We start from the raw sequence: 25870 nt of genomic DNA on the forward strand, positions 1-25870 counted from the left end.
TTGGCAAAATATTGGAATGACAAATTTGTCACAAATGTGTTGAATGTTCACCTTCCTTGACCTAGGTTTAATTGGATGAATAGGAGAGCATGTATCTAGGGATTTAAGGACTTTAACTTGACTTTGACCCATTCATACATTTAGGCATTGAGTAATTTTCAAGGTACAGGTGTGGAGAAAAAGTGCAATTTCTGAATTGAATAGTAAATTGTTACCATTTTCATCTGGCCCTTGACCCTAAAATTCATAGGATAATTACTTTCAGGTAGAACATGCATAATATGTACTAAGTTTCAAGGTAACTTGAGCCACTTCCGAGATATGGAGGAAAAAGTTAGTTCAGCACTTTCACTTGATCTTTGACCTTTTGACCTTTGAGGCAAAAAGAGAAAAAAAAAACTTTCCAGAGAATTTCTATTAGGTTACACACGCATACACCAAGTGTAAAAAAATAACCCTGCTGGCATTGCATAAATATGAGGGTAATAGTAAAATTTTGAAGTCTTGCACTTGACCTTTGACCCCTGACCTTTGACCCCATGAACCCTACATTCTCTAGATAATCACTTCAAGTCAGTACATGTACATGTATATACTATGTTCCATGAAGATACCTTGAACAATTTTCCAAGGTACGGAGCAAAAAAAAGAAGTTTTAATATTTTTATTTGACCTTTTGACCTTTGACCTTTGACCTCATGACCCAAACTTTCACCAGAGAATCTTAATTGGGTAATACATGTATACACTAAGTTTCAAGAAAATCCGGCTTCAGGCATTCAATAGATATGGTGGAAATAGTGAAATTTTATGTATTTGACCCTGACCTTTTGACCTTTGACCTTTGACCTCATGACCCAAACTTTCACCAGAGAATCTTAATTGGGTAAAACATGTATACACTAAGTTTCAAGAAAATATCTTCAGGCATTCAATAGATATGGTGGAAATAGTGAAATTGTATGTGTTTGACCTTGACCTTTTTGACCTTTGACCTTGAACATGTGCACCCAAAAGTTGATAGGCACAACTTCACCCCCTAATACACATACATGCCAAGTTTCATTAGGATACCTCAACAGGTTTCGATAGTTACCTTGTCCACAAAATTCATTACGGACGGACGGAAGGACGGAAGGACGGACGGACGGACGGACAACCCGAAAACATAATGCCTCCAGCGGAGGCATAAAAAAGGTCCTCAGCTCATCTCTACCCGTCCACTTCCGGGTTTCTTCAGCTGACAAGCAAAAAAAAAAAAAAAAAGTCCTCAGCTCATTCTCTCCCCTCCCATTGTAGTGCCTCTTACGTACTTCCGGGTTGAAAAAAGTGTGGGGGCCCAAAGTGATGGCACCTTATGTATTCCTTTGTATGGTGCACAAAAAGTGTGGGGGCCCAGGCCCCCACGGCCCCCACGGCTGCGCCGCCCCTGCAATTGTGACAGTTCTTAAACACAGACAATTATGGCATCTTAATTGGACATTAGCAGTACATTGTATATATGTAACTTTGTGATTTTACCCAGTAATGAAGAAGTCCAATACAAAAATTATTTCTAGTCAAGTTTTGAAGTCTATAGACTTCCTCAAACTACTTATCCAGACCTCGTTCTTTAGTTAACCCTAAAAAGACTGGGGGGGGGGGCCTAAAAGCCCCCCCCCCCTCGACATTTCGCGCGATTACTCTGCAACACGCAATGCTCTCGCCGCGATGCTCTATGACTTTTTTCTTTTGAGTTTCCCCGCACATTTTGACACCAAATTTGTGACACCCGGGGGTACGGTTCTGAAGTTACATAACTCTTTGTACATGCACGTGAGGCCGAAAATGGCTCAAAAATGTGATTTTGTGTACAAAGTCAATGCAAATTGAGTTTTTTCTCATGGCTCATATAAATATGCTTATTTTTACTCTCAATGGCTAAAATTAATTTGTTTTAGCAGTGTTATGCTTCAAAAAGTGTCTGCCACAAATTTTGTAAAAAAAACCAACAAAAACAAAAGGTCGAAAAAACAAAGAAATACATAAGAAATTCATAAAACAATAAAATAGATAAGAAATTAATTTTGATACCGAATTTTTTTTCAAGTACATTTGCTAAGAATGCCACTAAGAATAATTAGACCAAAAATGAGCACTTTTGGAGCTTTATTTACTGATTTAGATCAAAGAGTCTTGATTTCTCGCATAAATTAGCATAATTAATCAAAATAAAATAAAAGAAGACTATTTTGTAAAATTTGAATATACGATCTTGTAGATTACATCGCACACTACCATTGTGCAAATTTCCGTGGCAGTCGCGAGATCCACGGCCGAGATCTTAAGGGGGGCCCTTTAGGCCCCCGCAGTCTTTCGAGCTACCAAAATAGCCCAGTCTTTTTAGGGTTAAAAGATTTTAGAAATGTATAAAGCAATCCCTATCAAACATGTTATTCGAGTGAATATCAGTTTCTAGTCACATATGTGTACTTCCAGCAACAGCAAAAAAAAAAAAATCATGTTACAATTTCTCAGAGCCAATGACCTTCAACAACCACAAACTACTGCAATTAAAACTAGAATATCACTGAAGGTGATTAATACCCCCGCCCCTAGTGTTGCTTTATAGTATGTGATGTCATGAGGGCAATGACGTTAATACCAAGTTTGTGCACTTGTCGAATTGGAAACAGAATAATTTTAGTTTACTGTACATGCAATTACAGAGTTGACACCGAGTTCCACAAGGTTTGGGTAAAAGTGTGATTACCATGGCAATGCATTGTCTGATACAAACACAAGGGACATTTTGCATAACTACACTTAAAGACCATCATACACACCAAATTTGACCTTCGTATAGCTTGAATGGTTTATTTCGATACAAAAATGAGTGGTTACCATGGCAACACATTTTTCTTATACAATGCATTAACACATTGGTGTCTTGCATAACTACACTTCTAGACCATGATACATACTAAATTTGACCTTAATTGCTTGATGTGGAAGTTATTCAATCTACAAGGCTTTGGTAAAATTATGGTTACCATGGCAATGCTTTGTCCGACAAACACAAAAATTATGTGTTCCACATCTATGCCTCAAGGCCATAATGAGTACCAAATTTGATTTCAATTGCTTCAAAACTGTGGAAGTTGTTCACTCCACAAGATTTCAAAGAAAACATGTGGTTACCATGCTTTGTCAAGTACAAGCACAAAGAGTGTCTTGCATAACTACACCTATAGGTCATCATAGATACCAATTTTGAAATTGATTGCTTGAATACTAAGGAAGTTATTCAATCCACAAGGTTTTGGTGAAATTATGGTTACCATGGCAAACACAAAAAACATGTCTTGCACATCTATACCTCAATATCATCATTTACCCAAAGTTTCATTTAAATTGCTTCAAAAGTGTAGAAGGAGTTCGCGACACAAGATTTTGCAACAGACCGACCAACCAACCGATCAACCAACCGATCAACCGACCGCCCGACCAACACCACCGCGATTCCTATACCCCCTTCACACTACGTGTGGCGGGGTATAAAAGCAAAAACAAAACTCAAGATGGAATGCTTGGTATAAAATGATGACTTTATTAGGAAATCCATCATCATGTACGTAGAGTGTACATTTACATTGTAAGGTATGCTGACAGACAACTCATGCACAGCTGTTGCGCAGTGGATTTGAGAGATGATCAAATAAAAAAAGAATATGTACACAAACATATACAACATACAGATCATATGACTCATCAAGTAACCCTACAATAACGTCATAGACCTGAGAACAGAAAAAGTGCAAAATTTGATTTAGGTGACAACTACCAAGTCTAAAATTCATTAAGTTTTTCTTGTTCTCTTATTTTCCTTACTTCTTAACAAAAATTCAATGTTCAAACATTTTGAAAGGCAGCATTTTTAACCCTAACTAGGCCGCGGGGGGGGCCTCCAAGGCCCCCCCCCTCGACGTTCCGCGCGGTGTATCGCTAACGCGAAAAGCTATCGCCGCGACGTTTCATGACTTTTTTCTTTCAAGTCTCCCGCATCTTTTGACACCAAATTTGCGATGTCCGGGCGCGCGGTTTCGAAGTTGCGCATAAATATGTATGTGCATGTCAGACCAAAAATTGCTCAAAAACGTGAATTTGTGTACAATTTCAATGCAAACTGTGCTTACAGGCAAATTTCACAAAAGCATGATTATTTGGGGGTTTTACTGATTAAAATCAATTATTAATATATTTTCTTGTTCGGAACAATGTCGCAAACAAGTTTCATCGAAAAAACAATGAAAAACATAAAGTCGAAAAAACAAAGAAATACATAAGAAATTCAAAAAACAATAAAATACTTAAGAAATTTTTTCTGATGGCACAATTTTTTCTCTTATATTTGCTCAGGACACTAAATATAATATTTACACAAAAAATGTGCCCATTTTGAGCTTTATTTAGTGATTTATACCAAATTGTCTGATTTCATGCATCATCACGCCTAAATTAGCATAATTTAGCATAAATGATAATTTTTTTTTAAATTTAACTTCATGGTACTTTAGACTACATCATAGGCAATGCGTGTGCCAATTTTCGTCGCGATCGCGCGGTCGACGGCCCGAGATCTGGAGGGGGGGCCTGGGAGGCCCCCCCCCCCCCCCCCCCCGGCTCTATGATCTTCCTAAATAGCCCGGCCTAGTTAGGGTTAAGTTTTCCCAAACACCTTTTTGCACTAATCTACAGTTCAGGGGTGTATCCAGGATTTTTTCTGGGGGGGTCGTAATTAAAATTTTTGGACCTTTACCTTTGTGAGGAAGCGGAGCGACTGAGCGGGGGGAGGGTGTGGGAGGGGGGTGTCCCCCCTCCCACGGTAGGGAGTTTTTGAATTTTATATCTTAAAATGGGGCCATTTGGTGCATACAAAAGTGACTTTTTCAGCATGGCAGTGCGGCTTAGAAATAAGGTAAATTATGGCATATTAAAACTAAGTTACGAAATTTACGAGATTTTTGACAATTTGCTGGAACACCGGTCACTTTTTTTCCCTGTTGTAGGCCTATATAGAGTAAAAAGTCCTCAAAAAACAAAAATGTCTTTTACAAAAAGTGGACCTTTTGAAAATTTGGGGGGGTCGTACGACCCTCCCGACCCCCCCTTGCATACACCCATGCAGTTCGACCTGAAGTTGGAACAAACTTTATGCTGGTGTAAATCTGCTGCAAGTGGTCTTAAACTTCAGAATTCCAAATCATTCCTACTGATCCACCGCTACACAACAGAAGTTTATTCCTGCGGTCATTAAACTACATAATATGGCAAGTTCTCAGAAATGGTGCATGACACATGTTCTCAGAAATGGTGCATGACACATGTGGGAAGCCAACACTGAACACTGAAATGTGAAGTGTTCGCCCATACAGAGACCCTCTGTAAACGTTTGTCCTGCTATGTATTTTTGTAAGCGATCCGTATTTCATTATGACAAAGCACATTTCTTTTCTTTTTCTTTGTCAACGGCATTTGGAAATGACTTCGTTATAACAAAAATTTCGCTATATACGTACTTGTTATACAAGCAGATGTTGTTCCATAGACTTCAATGATGATAACTTTAGGACTCATACAGTGCACTCCCGTTATAACGAAATGCTCGGGACCGGCAGTTTTCTTTCGTTATAACGAAATTTCGTTATAACCGAACAAAATTAATAAAAGATATAACGAAAACAAGGAACCACGTATATAATATATCATAGTATGTTTGCTGAATACTCATCATACACTGGAAAGCTATGTGAAATGTGATGGGATAACTGTATTACAATAATAAACGCTAGTTCCCCTCAGAAACTGTGTGTGACACAAGGAGCAAACACACAGTGGTGTGAAGTGTTCACCCATGCAGAGACGCTATAAATGCTTGTTCCGCTACGTATTTTCGAAAGCAATTCGCATTTCGTTATAACGGAGCACATTTCTTTTGTTTTTCTTTGTTGGTGGCGCTCGGAAAAAGACTTCGTTATAACGGAAATTTCGCTATAACCGTGTTCGTTATAAGCGAATTTTCTACCATAGACTTTAATGGTGATAATTTTGGGACCAGAAGATTTACTTCGTTATAACGAAATTTCGTTATAACCGTGTTCGTTGTAACGGGAGTGCACTGTATTTTTACTTCGCTTTAACAAAATGTTGATATAAACCCTGTTCATCATAAGTGCACCCTACACATAATATGCCTCCTTCCAAAGCTGAGGGAGGCGGGATAGAATGCAGTTCTACACTCAGAATATTCCTCAAGCTTAAGATTTCTCTTTTTATTGTGCTTAAGCTTCAAGAGTGCCTTTTTCATGAATTTGTGTGCTCATTTTAACACCACGGAAAACTGTGCACTCAAATAAAGCCCACGGTTGCATACATCACAAACTTATTCATAGGATGTCCGTAGTGCCAGACAGACACCTGTTTCATACATTTCATATGTAAATGTGATATCCAAAGTACAAGGTGTAGCCTTATCGGTATTTGCAAGTACATTGTACATGTTGATTAAATCCAGTTCATTAACATTAATTGGAAAATAGAAAAACAAAACAAAATAAAAACAAGGAAAGTTCCATCAAGATTGCAATTCCTTTTCCCATGCAAGAAATGATTTTTGGTCTATTTTGTACACAAATTGAGCTTGGATTGTTCAGAACTACAAAGTTACCAATATTTAATAGTTTAGAGACAACCTGGATATTGCAATTAGTCAGCCAACTCACTGGCAGGGTGCAATAGAGGTCAAAATGACATGGAATCTGCATCCTTTTTGTTTTTTCTTCTTTTCATGCATTCATATTAACAGGCTCAGTTTCTATTCTTATTTCATCCTCCACCACAACATCATTTTGTGTTTGCTGAGTAATTCTCTGTGCAGGAAGCTACACACACAAAACCAAAGAGCTATTACAGTTCATGGCAAGCAAAAACATGAGCAGCACAGCTCATCTCTTTCACAGAAATTTCTGCCAACTACAGTGTATCGTCAGCTCTTGTCGTCAACTCTTTCCATGGGCCTCTTCACATCCAAAATTGTTTTCCACAGTTCTAAGGACACCATCACATGGTCAAGCAGCTGTGATTGAGTCCACCATCCCAACACTCTCAACTCCATCATAGAGGAAGAAATTATTCAGCGGTGCATCCCTTCCTGATGCAGCCTGGAAAAAAAAAAAGCACGACAAATAATCAAAAAAAGAACACAGCATAAATTATCATTGTCACAAATGTCCATTACATGTACTCATTTACCACAAGTGACCACCCAGCTCAAAACCAACAAAAAGTAGGACAAAATTAATTTCCACTTTTCTACATAGTTTGAAAGAGTGGGCTCTAAGCTTTAAAATGATGTACAACATATTGGACTATCCAAACCCATAAAAAAGTCATTGAAGTCATTGTTTTATTTTGCAGTGAAAGCAGCACCTGTCTGAAAAGGTATGATTCAGAAAAACTGCTATCTTGATCTCTATTTTGTTTTAAGCTGTCAAATTTTGACAGAAGGTAGAGAAATGATTACTCTCTCAGGTAAGAAAAAATTTAAAAATATGAGTCGGTTCACCCAGATGACATATTTTGGTCCATTACAGAGAACCCTTATCTTCAAGTTTTTGCTGGTTTTGAGATGGACGGTCACATATGAGAAAAATGTTTGGAGTTTGGAACAAAATATGCACCCAATCATCGTGCAAAGATTTAAGGAATAATAGCCATTAAAAAAAAATGAAGGTAAAGTAAACATACCTCATTCAAATAATAGCAGAATACATGATATAGTTGGGTACACAAGCAATAATCATTACACATGACAGACTTCAGATTTACAGTGGGTGATTTCAACTTCGGTGCTAGTGCTAGTGCTAGCCCCCAAATAACAGCCTTAAATCGACCTCCAACACTGACGGTCAGATTAACGAGGCGATACCGATCAAAATTATCGATCACCAGCACTAGGTGTGGATTCACAGCACCGCGATCTCCGCGGGAATTGCGCGACGAAAAAAGTGATGGCGCATAGTTAAAGTCAAATATAAAAAGATTTAGCCAAAACTGCTTAGTTTTAGACGCGTAACGAGGAAGACTGATTAAAATGCCACAAATTTCACCCCTTCTTTAAAACACAATTATCTTTATTTTGCTCCCAGGCTCAGATTTCTATGGCCATGTCTGTAGTGTTCGTGTTTTTACGTGGGCGACCATTGCAATAGCATAGACTTTGCATGTAAAACGTGTATCTCTTATGGAAGTGAATACGAGTCTCGCACGGCAACGCTAACACCAGCACCGAACTTGAAATGAAGAAAATGATAATCCCTAGGGGTTAGTGTTAGTCAATGGGGAAAAAGCACATAAATCGCTAACACAGACGGCGGAGCTTGGTTCAGCAGACGACATTCAACACCGAGCCCAGCATCAACAACCGGAAATACGTCATAATTTTGAGGTCAACTCCCAACACCGACGTGATTTCAAGTTCGGTTTTATCGCCGGTGCTAGTGCTGAGATAGCACTAGCACTAGCACTAGCACCGAACTTGAAATCACCAGTGTATCTGGTAAAATGTCATAGAAAAGTCTACATGTTTTCTAGCAAAGTAAGAATGGATAACAGTAGGAGTCCTTCAGACCTTACCTTGATCATTTCTTGCCCAATGATCCCACCCACGATGGCACAAGTGGGCCCTAACTCTCCAGTACAGTATCTGTCGAGGCAAGATTTATTGCAAAAAAAAAAAAAGTTACTCACAAGCTAAAAGTACCATTACGTGGTAAGACAACAAACAAAACATAAAGTAACTTAAGAAACTGCTAATTTTTCAATACCAAAAGAATTCCGCACTCCATGACAGAAGAAATAATTCTTCTTTATTTTTGCTACTAAGGGAAAATTTACAGCAACGGAAGAGTTACTCACATGTCAAAACTCAGCACTATGTGAACCCAGAACAACTACATAATTTGACAAATTGCTCCTTTGTCAATATGGTTTAATTCACAATCCAAGATTGGAGAAACATTTCTTCTTTGTTTGAAAATACATACAAAGTTATCATATATCTTATATGACAGTTATCATACATCTCATAGTGACAGCAGTCAGATCACCATTTAGGAATGCACTTCAAGTAAATGGTTCTTATTATCTTTCTTTTTTTTTCAATGCTTCTGCCCCACAGGGTGTCGGAGCCCATATTATTTCTTAGGTTGTCAATGAGGTCGAGTAAACCATGTCATCTTACTCAGTGTAATCAGTGGTTATTACATCGCTCTTCAGTCCCATCTCATTGAAGGCCTCGTTATGCAATCGCTGCAATTCAGTTCTGTCGTTTTCTGCACTCACTGGCTGCAGCTTTCGCCCAAACTTGCTGTGAAACATGAAAAGGGCTGTAATCCAAGAATGAATTAGTTATCGTCTTATTATGTCTGTCATTATGAAATCGACCTAACAGTAGCAAATTTCAGACTAAACTACATACACATATTCCTGCAAGTTTATCTGTAATAGTTACTACACTCTAGGTGCTAAAATGATATATTGTGAATGTGTTAACACTGCTATGAAACGCAATGTCATATTAATGTGTAAACTTCAAATGCTGACTATACAGATAACCTTTACTATTTGATAAGCCACATGAACAAATTCAATAAAAAGTATAGAAACTCTAATTTTCTTGCCATGCATCAGCAGAGAGGTCAAATTTGAGATGCTCCCTTCATCATGTTATGAGTTTGCAATTTTCCAGTGGCAATCCAAACCCAAGGCAGAATGTAACAGTAGCATATAACTTGCTATTCACTTGCACTGGGCAGATTGTGAGATTAATTGCCCTAAAATTACATTCAGCATCACACACATGAGTGTTAGATGAGTGAAGAGTCAAACAATTCTGATTTTTAAGGAAAAAATATAATATCATTATTTTGTTTCCAGAAGACTGAAATACAACATAACAATAACACTGTCCTGACATTAATACTGTAGCAATTAATACTCCATTTCATTTTGATATGTCAGAAAGGCATTGAATACCATGCACTGGTACACACAGAAATGAGCTTTTTACTTATGAACACAGTGCACCCACCTCTCAAAATGAAGAAAATGTAGGGTGCCCTCTTGAGTTGCTTCTCAGACAGACCTGACCAGTCCTTCTCAAAAGCCTCCTTTAGGCGATGGAATGTCATGGTTTTCTTGACAAACACTGTTTCTGTTGGGTCAGCCTTGAGTTTCTTTGCCTGGCTATCTGTGGCACTGCTTCCCTTCACTTTTTTGACTTTCTCTCTGGGAACATAAGAAAAGAAGAAAAGAAAAGAAATTATCATTCATAATATCATGAAGTTCAAGTCTAATATTGGACAACTGTAAAAGCATTTATTTTCTTGTACAGATATTTTCATTCAATGAGATCACAGACATTTTTGTGAAATGTTGTTTTTGCGATTTGATGTAAGTGCACTAATGCCCATCCATTTACAATATTTTCCTCTGCTAGCCTTTACAGTACAGCTAATCACTGCACTAGTGTGCAATTAGCTTGGGGAAAAAAAGACAAGCAAGAAATGTTCACTCCTGTCTTGTAGTTAAAAGCATGGAACAGCTGGAAGAAAGACTATACACAACTAAATTCTGCGAGAGGGGAAAGCCAGCTTTCTGAGTGATTCATCTGCACATTGAAAAAAAAACAAACAAACTTATTTTTATCATAGATGTGTAGGCATATATACTAACAGTCCATGTACATTTATACACTGGTACACTAAAACATCGATAAAACACTTAATTTCCAACATTACCCACTGAGAAGAATTCTGAGGTATATGAATGAATAGACTTACTGATTAAAAAAAGAAAAAAAAAATGAATACTCTGGTTTATACAATCAACTTACTCCACAAAGCTGTGATGGTTCAGATCAGTAAATGAGAATCCATAGAAGCCATAGACGTCCCCAGCAAAGAACTTGATGTCGTTTCTGTGGCACATATCATTGATCCTCATCATGGTTGTAGGGCTGCAGCAGGTCAGGCACACAATGTCAAACTGTTTGAAGAATTCTTCAGGCTTCTCTGTTATGTCTCCAACTTCCACCTGCACATCCACATTGGGATTGAGGTTCTGGGCTCTCTGTCTGGAGGCAACCGCCCTCTACAGATGAAATTTCAACAGGATATACATGTACACATCTATTGACATTATCTGATTCACATCAATTTTCTTCAAATATGCAGTGAAGAAAACAGCTTTCTCTCTCTTAAAAAGAAAAGAAAGAAAAGGCCTCTTTAATACAAGAAAGAATGTCGCTGTAAATAAAATGACAAATAAAATCCTATCAAAAGCATTCTATTGTAAGATTTACATGTACCGGTAGTCTTATACAAGATCTAATCAACTAAATGTATTGCCATTTACATGTACCGGTAGTCTTATACAAGATCTAATTATGCTAAGAGGCAATATGTAAAACGATTTTGGCATTGAAGGCAAATATGATATATTACAGATAATCCACAAAGTCATGAACAAACAACAGCTCTTTTCCTTCTAAAGAAGTAAAAAAGTGATATCCAAAAAAAAAAAAAAAACAATTTTGAAAATCTTACATTTTTGCCGCAGTCTTCCCTGGAGGCAAGAAACTGTGAGCTGGAATCATTTTTGGATAGAACCTCAGAATCCATGAGTGTGACAGATTTGACGCCAGCAAGGACAACATTCTTGCATACCTCTGCTCCAAGACCTCCCAAGCCAACAAGAAGTATGCTGCTGGCCCTCAAGCTATGGCAAAGAAAAAGCAACCCCGTGTTCAATGCAGGGCATGCATCATTTCTAAACAACAATTGTAGCTACGGTATAAGCCAAAATCACAGTGCGTTAGATCAGGCATAGGCAAACACTGTAGGGCCTATGTAGAGTCTACATCAGGATTACAAATACTTTTATTTTTACGTACCACATAAAAATGGTATTGTAAAGCAATTAAATGAAGGCATGCTGTGCCTAAGTTGTAAAGTATTGAGTTCAACATTCTCTTTTCTCTCCCTCTCACAATGGCCGAGACAGTTCTGGTCGCCAGGCATTCACATAGCTGTACATGATGCAATCCCCCACACAAACAGATTCATGACCTCAAGGGCCAAGGTATCAACCACGGCGCTACTGTAATTTTAGCCCAATCAGATGCCTTGCGGGACACTTGTGTACAGTGACAGGGCTGTGTGTAGTTAAGTTTATGCACGAAACTGCACTAGCGCCTCAGTGGCCATGAAGGACTAATACGACCTCATGTACTCACTGTATATCATATATACACATAGTCTACATCCATATCACATCAGATATCATCATGAAGACTATGATGGTATGTTTCACATTTGACCAAAAGATCTGTCTGTATCTTGTTGTTGGGGATATGTTCCGGAGAGACTTCGTCTGGCTTCATGGAATCCCCTTGAAGGAGAGCCTTTAAAGTCAAAAATTATTTTAAAAATTCCTCCAGACAGACGGATTTTTCTGTTCAGTTTCACTTCAGGCTGGTCGCAGTTAGATTGATCTCTGCCTCTTACTCTGGTTCAACATTGAATAGATTCCTATTACAATGTAGGAGTTGTCCTCATCAGACATAAGAAAAAACACTCGCTAACATTTTAGCCGTTAGATATTCTAAACATAAACGTGAAAATAGCTCTGCAGCCTCTGCTGGATCACGTTATTATATTTTCATATTTATATAGAATTAGAAATTAGGTTTTTTGTACATTTGTGTCCCTGCGAGCTCAGAATGCCACCTGTCAATGCGGAATGGCTTGGCTTTGGGCCATTGATTACTAGACTAGTATTAAATGGTGCCATACAAACCGTTTTTGTGCATCCAGTCCCCACAACCGTATCTGTCTATCATACAGTTCTGCTTCCTCTTCAGTAATTTGCTGGTCTTGCATGTTGATTTCTCCACAAGATGAATCACTTTCAGTCTTAATAAGAGGAACCACTGCAGCAACAACGGTGCCGCAACAACACTAACGTTACACTGTTGGCGATGTTTATTGTTAATTACTGAGCAGTGCAGCATCCGCACATGAGTAAAAGGGCATGCATGTGATGTGAACAAAGCTCCAACGATGTTGCCTCAGCAGAAGCTAGCGGTCCAGTGCTGGCTCGCCGCCGGAGGGCCGGGCTCCGGCGCGCCGGCGTGCGATGGGCATGGGACATACAAGGGCTGGCAGTTAATATATATACTGCCCTCTACGAGCGTCGTTTGACTTTATTGCCTACCGTCGACAACATGGCCGAAGGTAAATATTGCAGGGATATCATCGAACTTTTTTCTTGTTTCACCCTGATTTGTGATACTGCAACACCTGGAATCGTTTATTTTGAATCTCAATTCTGTGTACATGCTTTGAAGCATATGAGGACTGAGTTTTAGGTGGATTTGTAGAGCCTAAAGCTGTCCGTCGCTGATGCACTGTGCGGTGGTCTATGTGTTGCTAGGTCGCGGCGGACAGTCCCATTCACAAACATTTCTGTAGGACATTATTACGAGTATGCTATTGCAGTGTACAGACTACATACAGTAATGACAATGTCATGAGTAAACGCTCGCTCGAGCTCGCGTCGAATGGATAGAGAGTAGAAATATGACTAGAATGTAACCCAGGAAAATCTCAAAAATCCAGAAGGTCCCTCTTCTTCCCTATTTAATGTTAGGCAAGGCCGATGACAACTGATGAGACTAGACTAGAGTTCTAACTGTTATAATTAACCGTTACCGCGTTAATACTCGTTAAAAGTTAGGCCTTAGCCTATAACAAGCTCTTTATGTAATCATTTGCACTTTTTTGATGACTGCGTTTAATACCGTTATGTTAGATCTAACGACGCGCAGATTAGAATGAGAGACATGTCGTACATAGACCTGTCTGTGTGTGAAACATTAGTCATTACATTAGCCTTCAGGGATTTTATGCGAGGGATGTTGTATAGTAAGGGTACTAGGTCTCGCGCAGGGACGTAATGATCGCGCATAGCGTAACTGCGTATAGCAAGCATTAATACGCGTAAGACTAAGCGCAAAATTTGCCGATACGCCCATGGAATAAACATACCTGACAACCGTTAAAAATGAGAAGGAAGCAGGTAAGAAATTTAGATTTCAAACAAATTTTTCACTAAATTTCCAATTTTTTGGAACAAATTTTTCACTAAATTTCCAATTTTTTACGTTATAATTTACCTACCTTAGCTCAAAATCTTTTTTAAGGATGTTGTAGCCAAGACGTGTCGTCTCGCTTGTCTCTTTCGTATGATCGTAACCAATAGAATTCGTATTTTGTTCGATCGATCGTTTATAATATTCTACGAAAGCCGAAGCACGTTCAGCCGCAGAGAGGGGCAGACACTTTCACGCATGAAACTACATAGGGCAGCTGCGCGATCTTTACATACCCCGAGAAGGTGAACGCATAAAATTAAGTCCGACATACAAACGGCGACAGCGCACTACTCCGTCATCGTATCATCAGGAGATTCTGGGAGGTGATTTTTCTGTATTTTCATGATATTCATTGAGAAATTCAGGTACGATTATGGAATAACTTCTATTATAAGAGCATTTCAAATTTTCGTGCGCGATATCTAGACCCCTCAACCATACAATGTACTTGGCCCTTGCCTTGGGTTACCAAGTATAGTACAGTGGACTCCCGTTATAACGAAGTCCTCGGGACCGGCAGTTTTCTTTCGTTATAACCTGATAACGAAATTTCGTTATAACCGAATGAATAAACAATAAAAATACATAGAGTTGATAATGTTGCGGCCCTAAATTTTATTTCGTTGTAACCGGAATTTCGTTATAACCGTGTTCGTTATAACGGGAGTGCACTGTATCTAGTAATATGTGGGGCCGCTCATGTGTATCATGTTAGATTTATGTACTGGTGTAGAATAGAGATAGATTAAATATCAAATCAAAAAACAAAAATTCCTGTTGCCTTGGCTCTCCATCTCTCCCTCTCTCTCTCTCTCACTTTCCACCTCTCTCTCAATCCTTTACCTGCATTCTTTTGGTAATGGTGAGCAGTACAAACATTTAAATGGAAAGAAGAGAAGTAAATGAATCAAATATTGCAGGAGCAGACTTGACCCTGCTTGACTTCTTGATGCAATCAGCAGTGTGTAAGCCGCTTGTGCTAGTACAATGTATTAGTAAGCAGAAGCTGCCAGCTAATGGTCTGGAATGATCTAAATAGCAAATAGTGAACATCGACAGTAGGCAACATGCTAATAATGTTAATTACCTCCACCAAGGGATAGGGACTCGGGGAGGAGGTTATGTTTTCATTACCGTTTGTTTGTTCGTGTGCAAAATAACTCAAAAAGCTGTGAACAGATTTAGATGAAACTTGCAGGAAAGATTGAGAATGACACAAGGAACAGGTTATTAACTTTTGGTAGTGATTTGGAAGCTTTTATGGATTTTATGAAGGATTTTTGATATTTTGGCAGGTAGGGTCAATGAACTTACAATTGTAGGAGTTCAAGCTGCGCATTTTTTTTAGGTTTTCATACATGTACGCGCACTGAAGTGCGTGCTCTACTGCGAGGTTGATGACGTAACAAAAGGCCTCTATATTGTGAATTTGGGCAATTTTTAGCATGCAATGCCTACATATGGGCAGATTTCACTGATCTCTATGGAATGCTTGGCGGAGGTCTGTGCTTCAGAATGCTTCTCTAGTTATATATGCTGAATAATGCTAATGTGTATTTTTTTTGGGGGGGGGGGTAGTAAAGGAATTCTTAGCCAAATGAGTGTAGTTTTTATTGCATCCTCAGACTGCCTTATTAAGTGTTTACAATGTAATTAGTGTCTTCACTGTCTTTTTTATGCTTCATATTTGAAAGGTTTTTTTTTACTCTCTCTCTTTCAAATCAAATCTCCTTCCATGTATCCCAATTTGCATATTATGCAACATCATGTGAACTACCTGTACAGCTGTACATGTATATGCCTGATATGTTATGTGTTTTGTTTTTGTTTTGTACAGGAGAGCAAGCTCCTCAAGTAGCAGAGACACCAGTGCTATCTCAAGAACCTGCTGTAAGTATTGTTGTCAGCTCTTTGGACAGATTTCTCTTCTGTAAATAGGAGGTATTTGTTTGATGTTCAGTTTTACTTTCAGTTATCCTGTCCCTAGTTGTTTGCTATTTAATTCCTCATGCAGGCTTTTAGTTTACATGGTGTAGCAATGTAAGTATTAGTACACCTGGTTTTCTATCTTAATATTTCATCACGAGCATTTGAATCAGTCCATCAGGTTGGTCAACAAAATGCATGATGCCCATGTAACAGAGGTATCCACTCTTTTATTTCACAATGAAAATTAACACAAATGTGGTTAAGTTTTGCTGTGTCAGTATGAACTTTGGCCCCTGCTATAGTGATGCCTGTTTAAGTCAGAAATCTTTCATGAGTTTGCTGTACATTAAGTTAATTTTCTTATGTTGGTTACATAGACATCACATATATGTAACATTGGCAATGCATTCTCCAGAAAAATCGGACAATCCGTTCAAAAGTTGTGAATTTTTAAAATACATTGTATCTGCACAGTCACTGCTGGATGAGAAGATTACTACAGTGTATGATGTTATTATTGTTGTTAGTATTATTATTATTATTATTATTATTATTATTATTATTATTATTATTTATTCGGCTTTCAATCACAAATATCATATTACATTTTTCGAAATCAGACCATACATTGGAGTGGTAAAGGTGCACCAGGTTGGGCAGCTCGGGTCTGGAAAGAGCCAACTAAATGACTTGGGCCCTCGGGCCATCCTCCCCAACCCACTTGGTGCACCCAAAACAGTCAGTTTACAGTGTAAAAGATACAAATTTCATTAAGAGGCATACATAAAAAACAAAAGACAAAAACAAAAAAAAAAAACAATTGTTTCTTTGTAAGTGTCAATTAAAGATATGTGTAACTACCAATATTTCTTACTCCATTCAAATATCAGAGGTCATTTTCTACATAAGAAAACTAGCAAAAAAAAAAAGATAATACATTGCATGTATATGTCAGCTCTTAAAGGCGCGTAGTCCTGGTAGTGTAGAGGGCGCTGTTGATGATACTGCTGATCACCGCTAGCATTGATACGAAGATTGGCAAAGTTGAGCTTTCATCGAGAGTAATGCGCGTACGTGTTGCTAAGTAACGTTGCCTTCGTTGTCTTCTCTGCGCATCACGCAGTCTGTAGTAATGACAGGGTGCGTGCATATGTGCTTCTTGTTATGACATCACAAAAGAAGTTTGCTAAAGCTGTCATCCCCCTCAGCCGAATCATGAGCCGAACTGTGATCGGACCACTGACTACTGTGGATCGGACTTCTTCGGACTCGGGGAAGTGGGCCAAAGCGTAAGCGCCAAAGAGGAGTCGATAGCATAGGTCTCTATAGGAAACTTGCGCCATGCGCCCGCGTACGTATTTGACTAAAACACCGGGACCATGCACCTTTAAAGGGTTTGTAAAGTTCTGGTCGAGGTGAGGATTTAGCTTTTACCATTTTGCGAAATATTCAGAAACCACTCTATGAGATGTCAAAGAGCATGCAGTTCTAAGGGGTATCAAAAATTTATTCGATGAAAATCGGTTTTGAAATGGCTGAGATATTATTTTATTATTAGCACTTTTTGGGATATCTCGGCCATTTGAAAACCAATTTTCATCAAATAAACGTTGAATCCTTCTTAAAATTACATGCTCTTTCATATTTCATAAGAGGCTTTTCATTATCTCACTTAGGAATGTTCAAAACATGAATCCCCACCTCAACCAGTACTGTACAGTCCCTTTAAATGGCTATCGACATCAAAACCTGACTCACTTAAAAATACATACAGTTAATGCACAATGTATAAATTTAAAACTTCCATATAACCCATATTCCCTTACAGCATTTCATTTTAACTTCATATATATTTGAACAATTAACAAAACAGAACTGCAAAGAAAGAGAGAGAGAGAGAGAAAGATAGAGCGAGAAAAAAAAATGTCACATGCGTACAACGATATAAGGAAAATAAAAATAGAATTTCACAAGACTTTACTTTTTGAATAAAGTGCACATTTCATTGTTACTGACTTATGTAAAGGGTAATATTATTCCCCCGCCTTCTGAAAGAGAGAAGTCGAGTATTCTTTTATTATGCGAGAAAAGTGACAATATGTTGAATTTTCTTTATTCTTTCTTTATGTCTTTGTACATATGTGGCATCACAAGGTATAGTAGTCTTCTCATCCAACCGTGACTGAGCAGAAACTTCAAAAATTCATATCTTTTGAACAGATTGTCTGATTTTCCTCAAACTCTCACCGATGTGTTCTACTGTTGCTGCATTCACTCAACCCACATGTCTATGAAGGTGAACTTGTCCTTTAAAATCAAGTTCATGAGGCAGAGCACCTTATGCATGTGTAAGTGAGAAACATGTCTCATGTGTAAGGACTGTCTTTTTCTTCAGCCGGTCGTGGCTGCTGCAGAAAACCCACATGCTGAGCATGGCTTGACAGAGAATGTACAGAAGATAATCGCGACTGAGAAGGCGGAGGTGGAGAAACAGAGCAGACCCAAGGTCGACCTCCAGTCACTGACAACCAGGAACTACTTGGACACCACTGTGGTCCCCATCCTCCTGCAGGCCATGTCAGCCTTGGCTAAGGAGAGGTACAGTGTAGACTGCCACTTATCTTGAATCTATGCCTAGCATGAACCTTCCCCAGCTATCCCCCCCCCCCCCCCTTAATAAAAAGACATCAAATAGATAGGATAAAAGAATGAAAATTAGCAAGAAATAAAGACATGAAAAATTTCAAAAGAAATATAATACAATAGATAATTAAATTAATTTAAAAATAGAAGAGTAATGATAATTTGATAAATTGAATAAGATTAACATAAGAGTGCGCTGAGAGACGTCAGTTTTAACCCTAACTAGGCCGGGCTATTTAGGAAGATCATAGAGCCGGGGGGGGGGGCCTCCCAGGCCCCCCCTCCAGATCTCGGCCGTCGACCGCGCGTTCGTGACGAAAATTGGCACACACATTGCCTATGATGTAATCTAAAGTATCATGAAGTTGAATTTAAAAAAAAATAATCATTTATGCTAAATTATGCTAATTTATGCGTGATGATGCATGAAATCAGACAATTTGGTATAAATCACTAAATAAAGCTCAAAATGGGCACATTTTTTGTGTAAATATTCTTTTTAGTGTCCTGAGCAAATATAAGAGAAAAAAATTGTGCCATCAGAAAAAATTTCTTAAGTATTTGATTGTTTTTTGAATTTCTTATGTATTTCTTTGTTTTTTCGACTTTATGTTTTTCATTGTTTTTTCGATGAAACTTGTTTGCGACATTGTTCCGAACAAGAAAATATATTAATAATTGATTTTAATCAATAATACCCCCAAATAATCATGCTTTTGTGAAATTTGCCTGTAAGCACAGTTTGCATTGAAATTGTACACAAATTCACGTTTTTGAGCAATTTTTGGTCTGACATGCACATACATATTTATGCGCAACTTCGAAACCGCACGCCCGGGCATCGCAAATTTGGTGTCAAAAGATGCGGGAGACTTGAAAGAAAAAAGTCATGAAACGTCGTGGCGATAGCTTTTCGCGTTAGCGCTACATCGCGCGGAACGTCGAGGGGGGGGCCTCGGAGGCCCCCCCCCCCCGGCCTAGTTAGGGTTAAGCGTTATATAAATAAATGTTGGATGTTTATTATTATTATCATGATTATCAGAAATTAAAAAAGGTAAAAAAGTTAACAAATTACTATTGTTCCCCTTTGTTATTGCTATCCCCTGAGATATATTTATAGGTTTTATATTTATAGGTTTTCACGTAAGTTTGAAGAAAATGTGATTGTACATGTATTCTGTATTGATTGTATCCCCTGATAACAAAATGATGATTTAAATTCACTGTATCCTTAGTACAAATTATGCACATGTACACACAGCCTATGCATTTTCATCATGTTTTTGTTTGTTTACTTTTAAAAGAAATCTTTTGATAATGAAATAAAAAGACTTATTGTGGGAGTGCCCTAAACTGTCTTGGATTTGTCTTTTCTTCACAGTCAATTCCCTAGAATACAAAATTTATACTCTTTTTCATGTCATTTTTCTGTGAACAGACCTCCAAACCCAATTGACTACCTAGCAAACTACCTCCTGAAGAACAAAGATCAGTTTGAAAACAGCTAGGCAGGACCTCTTGTGCAGATACGGGACGGATGAAGATTCTGGATCATGCAGCAATATTTAATACTTTCACATTAGCACTTGAATAGCAAAGGATTTAATGCCACGACTGTATGTTTTTCTTCATTTCTCTCTATTATTGAATGGCTCCTTCGTGAAGTAGGATTTTCAATTAAGTCTTGGGACAGACATATTACGAATGTTGTGTAGACGGAGTCTTGTGTTTCACCTTTCAGTAGCACTATCTAGGTAGGGAGCATGTTTTTGATGTGATTAATTGTGCATGTGTTGAAATATTTTCCTGTTTTCAGATTTTTGTAGATCACTATGTTTATTGTGTCACATTTTGTAAAATTTGAAGTGGAGATATATGTGTAAAGATGTATTCCAGACGAATCCAGATACTTATGAAGAGTTTATATGTGTAGAAAGTGTCAAGAGATTATGTCATGTCCTATTTCACATTGCTACCTTCACGTGTAATCGGTTTGCTGGACTATGGATAGGTTAAACACACTATCATATTATCATCTTTGATGTATACCCAAAAAAAAAGACTTACCTTCGTACGCTACTTGTACAGATGTATACAGATATGTGGTAGCTGTTCCACATGATAATCAGATTTTATTAAATTTGCTTTCCTGTATAGATGATAACATGCATTTTCATTTGTTTATCTTCTTTCCTGTCTATACACATGTACCTTTATTGCTATGTTGTGTGCAGTATGGGTGATGTAGTGTACACAAAACCTATCATGGTCTTTGAAGTTTGGTTGCGTGAAGAGAGGCTATCATGCTGCAATTAGTGTATTTACCAAAGTGATATCCAGTGCTTTCATATTAGCATTGATGTGTTTGCATTAAATGTAGACCTAGTCAGTTTTAAAACACAAGCATGTTGTCCATAACTGTGGGGCTTCCAAAATAAGAAGAAAAGATGATTCAATGGGTTTTGCAATGAGTAGGGTGCATTGCTATGTCAGTGCAAAGATTAACTATTGATACGGCTTAAATAGACATTAACATTAAAAAGAAATCCATTCGTTCCCATTATTTCTTCATTGACATTACAAGAATCAATTTCTTTCTAGTAAACTGTTACATATGCTCGTTTATCACACCATATGTTTTGTTTTGATACATTCTACCACGAGTATTTATCATTCATGACAGCATTTTTTTTTTCATTTGCCCTACTAAGTGTATTTGGAGTCCAGACACAAATGTATTGGTGGCTGACATTTGTCTGTGTGTGTGTGTATGTGTCTGTTTGTCTGAATATCTGTTTATTTATGTGTCTGTGTGGGTGCACCATATGCATTTATGCATTCATACTCCTACAACTGATTAAATATCCTGTTCCACTTTAAAAGAGATACAATTATATCCTGAAGTGCTCCGATTTAAACAATCAAATGTAAAACAGTGATGTCTGTAGTGTGCTAAGATACAAGCTGTTTCAAAGATATATGAACATGCTTTGTAGCAGGACCAGACACTTCTCTGAGAGAGAGAGAGAAAGAAAGAATGGATAAAGTGTGAGCAAAGCTCTAGGCTGAATTCTGCTGGTAGGGAAATGGTATACAATTATTGAGAGTAAAAGTGCTGTTTGATGTAGAACAAATTATGCATGCTCTAGTATGACTACCCTGGTATTTGCTGTAGTTTATTTGCTTTTTCTTTGTTTTTTATTTTTTTGAGAGTGCATGTAATTGTGAGTCAACAGCATGCTATCTGTAATACATCATGGTGGCGCATTTTACCACACTCTTAGTACAAAGGAACCTCGTTATAAAGGGAGGAGAAATAACCAAAAAAACAAAAAAAAAAAACCCTCCTTTAACAAGGTGATTTTGTGTGTCCCAACTCATTTATTAAATATTTCTCAATTTTTGTACCCTTCTACAGTGAGAAATCTAATGAGACTAGGTAATTACAATGATTTTTAGGCAATAGTTATGAGGCTTTTCTGAATAATTTGTTTGTGGCATCTCTGCAGTGAGTAATACACATAGGATGTCCCTGCCACGAATACAGTGTACATGTACTTGTGTTTCTTGTATTATCTTGAGCCTGGGACATTTGGCACAGATTATCATTCAGTTATAATTACACAATCAACAAAGTAAAGCACACACATCTTGCATCATACAGGTAATTTTGTATATCGAAATGTTCCTAGGCAATGCCATTTATCCAGTGGGGGTGGGGAGGGGTCAGGGGTTAGTTTCATCCAGCAATTTCCCTGCAGTGTGTGTAAAAAAGCATGGCTGGCAGAATTGGGGGGGGGGGGGGCTCCCCCCCCCCCCCACTTTTTTTGCACCATACAAAGTAATACATAAGGTGTCACCACTTTGGGCCCCCACTTTTTCTGACCCCGGAGGTACGTAAATGGCACTAGAAAGAAATAGATAGAAACCTTGAAGTGTGAGTGCGGTACGGCTTTGTTTTTGCATTGAAGACCTTCTTTCTTTTTTGCCTGTCTGCTGAAGAAACCTGGAAGTGCCACCAGAAGTTGCGCTGAAGGCCTGTTTTTTTTTTCCCCCTTGCTTGTTAACTCATGAAACCCAGAAGTGCCCCCCCCCTTTTGAAAACGTGGCGTCGGCGGTGATATGCTCCCATGCATTCACCTTTCTCTAAAAAGAAATTAAGTAGGATCTCTAGGTGGCTTGCACCTGTGTTGTGACATTCTCACACATGGTAGCAGGGGGAGGGGCTTAATGTTCTTTATGTTTGCTTGTTTGTTTGTTTCTTCTGATGCCTGAGGGACAGTAGCATTATCCCAAACAAGATAAGATGGCATTATAACACATATTACACATTGACTCACTCTCATTGGCCCGAATTCACGAAGGTGGTACAAATGAAACCATGGTTTAAACCATGGACAAAAACCATGGAGCGCCAAGTGTCGCATGGAATATTTTGTTACAAAATTGGTCATCTCGTCGACAAAATGACCGTTTCGTTAACGAAATTATCATTTCATTACAAAATAATAATTTCATCGACGAAATGACGAAATTTCATAATGCAATATTCCATGTGACACTTGGCGCTCCATGGTTTAAACCATGGTTTCATTTGTACCACCTTCGTGAATTCGGGCCAATGGGTCTTTAACCCTCGGTTCTCTTGATTGTTACAGAAACACAATGCCATCTGAACAAGCTAGCCACCTTTCTCACAGTCACACGATTACATCACACACTATGACGATGATGAATTACATTACTCCACCGGTTTATTTCTCACATAGGAAAAATACCTGCCAAGCAGTACCAGCAAGTCTATCTACACTGTACATCACAATGAATGCATCACTGGTTCCATTAGACATTAATCACCATGTCTCCTTTTTGCTGTGTCCTTTCAGGCACCTGTGCCAAATAAATACACCTGCACATTGCAAAGTTGATTATGGAAAAAAAAAATTGTGCAAGTCCATTTCAGGCAACTTGGTTGACGTTGAATTCGAGCAATATTATTGGCTGATGGCAGCAGAGCCATTATTAATTTACAAATGATACAATGCTCACCTGATAATTGGGAACTGTGTAAGTGCGATAAGATTCAATGTAGAAAACATTTTTGCATTATTTTTACGGTTGAATCTTATGGCTGAGTCTGAAGTACAAACTGCTTTATAAGAACATACTTCGGTACAAACACTTCCATTTCCCATCACTGATGTCTAGACATGGTAACTAGATCCATGGAAATAATCACAGGTTTCATTTCTTACCAGAATGGATATTTCCAATTAACCAATCCTGGACAGATTCTGCCTATTGCACAGTCAAAATACATGCCATTAGACAGTAGGACGTAGTTTATGGGACTACACAGTAGGGTAGCATTGAGCTAATGGTCACATTGAGTGCCTGTCATGATTTTGTATGTATGTTGTAGCACTTATAGCCATGGATATCAAAGGCAAAATGACTCCATGGTTTCATGTAGCATCTACATATTGGGATTTACATGGAGTCAACTACAATAGAGTTAGTTATCCTTGAGTATAATGCTCTTTGCGGGGGGGGGGGGGGGGGGGGGAATTTACTTGAAGAGATCTTTGTCTAGGGAGGCAAGTGTCCTTGTGTGGGTCTTTATGAGTATTTGTTGAGAGCTCAGGTGTCCTAGAAGTAGTTTTTATTCATGCATCTTACAGGGTTTGGTGCATGGCATATTCAATGTCAATTAAAAGGAAGAGGTGTTTCACAAAAATGAACTAGAAATGTCGCTACGGCGACTGATGCCTCCGCCATAATGCATGATTCTCCCAATAGGTGTATAGTACAATGTCTTGACAATGTGTGATGACAGTTTCACATAACTGGCAAAATATCGAAATAACAGGTTTGTCAGAAATATCTTGAATGTTCACTTTCCACGAACTGGGTTTGCTATAATTGTCTATTAAAGAGTGCAGGTACACATATTTGGGGAATTGAAAATTTTTACTTGACTTCTGACCGACCTTATTATAAGTTTATGCATTGAGTATAATTTTCAAGGTATGAAGAAAGAGTGTAATTACAGTACAAAATATTTTTTTTTTCATTTAAACCTGACCTTTAACCCTTTACCTTTGACCTTCTGGCTGGAAATTTCCGAGAGAATCTCCAAAAAGTAATACATGTACATATATTAAACACTTTTAAAACTAATAATGCAATCATTGCATATACTAGTATGCATGTATGAGGGAAATACAGTAGTAACATTTTGAGGAGTTGACCTTGACCTTTAAACCCCTGACTATTGACCCATGACCCCTAAATTCCCTGCCAGTCAGTACGTGCATATGTACCATGCTCCATGAAGATACATTGAACCATTTGCGAGAAAAGTGATATTGCAACATTTTCACCTAACCTTTGACCTTTGACCTTATGACATGAAACTCTCTCTGGAGAATCCTTACGCAGTAGTACATGTCTACACTAAGTTTCAAGAAAATAACTGCGGACATTGCATAGATATGGGGGAAATAGCAACATTTTTAGCATTTGACCTTGACCTTTTGACCTTTGACCTCTTGTCAATGTCACTAGAATCTACTCAACTAATTGTCCCATCATACATCATCCTTGAACCAAGTTTGGTGAAAGCTGCTTCATCCAATTTTGAGTTATCACATAAACAGATAAATCTTAGGATTTGACCTTGATCTTTGACCTTTGACCTCTGTCCGATTTCACTGAAAAACTAATCAAGTAATTGTCCCATCATACATCATCTTCCAACAAAGTTTGGTGAAATTTGCTCCAAACAGTCTTGAGTTATCGCGTAAACGGATACAATTTCATGATTTGACCTTGACCTTTGACCTTTGACCTTTAGCCGATTTCACCCAAAATCTTATCAAATCGTTGCCCCATCATACTTCATACTTGGACCAAGTTTGGTAAAATTCCAGTAAATATTACTCAAGTTATAGCGTAAACGAAAGCGGACGGACGTACGGACGGACGGACGGACAACCCGAAAACATAATGCCTCCGGCACCACTTCGTGGCGGAGGCATAAAA

At 38.2% G+C, this 25870-nt stretch overlaps 2 protein-coding genes across 2 annotated transcripts; one reads left to right on the forward strand and one right to left on the reverse strand.

The window, feature by feature from the left end:
* Positions 1-6538: 6538 nt before the first annotated feature.
* Positions 6539-13037, reverse strand: LOC140227419 (SUMO-activating enzyme subunit 1-like). The gene is made up of 7 exons (XM_072307826.1): positions 12898-13037; positions 11646-11817; positions 10934-11190; positions 10130-10326; positions 9281-9425; positions 8674-8743; positions 6539-7199 (listed from the first exon to the last, which is right to left on the reverse strand). The coding sequence occupies exons 1-7, from the start codon at positions 12978-12980 to the stop codon at positions 7107-7109; spliced, it is 1017 nt and encodes a 338-aa protein (XP_072163927.1). The 5' UTR covers positions 12981-13037; the 3' UTR covers positions 6539-7106.
* A 268-nt stretch (positions 13038-13305) lies between these two features.
* On the forward strand, positions 13306-20990 carry LOC140227409 (protein dpy-30 homolog). The gene is made up of 4 exons (XM_072307819.1): positions 13306-13334; positions 16092-16144; positions 18579-18781; positions 20265-20990. Exons 1-4 carry the CDS (start codon positions 13325-13327, stop codon positions 20332-20334), a joined length of 336 nt encoding a protein of 111 aa, XP_072163920.1. The 5' UTR covers positions 13306-13324; the 3' UTR covers positions 20335-20990.
* The last annotated feature ends 4880 nt before the right edge of the window (positions 20991-25870 follow it).

This window comes from Diadema setosum, chromosome 1 (assembly GCF_964275005.1).
Source record: "Diadema setosum chromosome 1, eeDiaSeto1, whole genome shotgun sequence".
NCBI classification, from domain to species: Eukaryota; Metazoa; Echinodermata; class Echinoidea; order Diadematoida; family Diadematidae; genus Diadema; species Diadema setosum.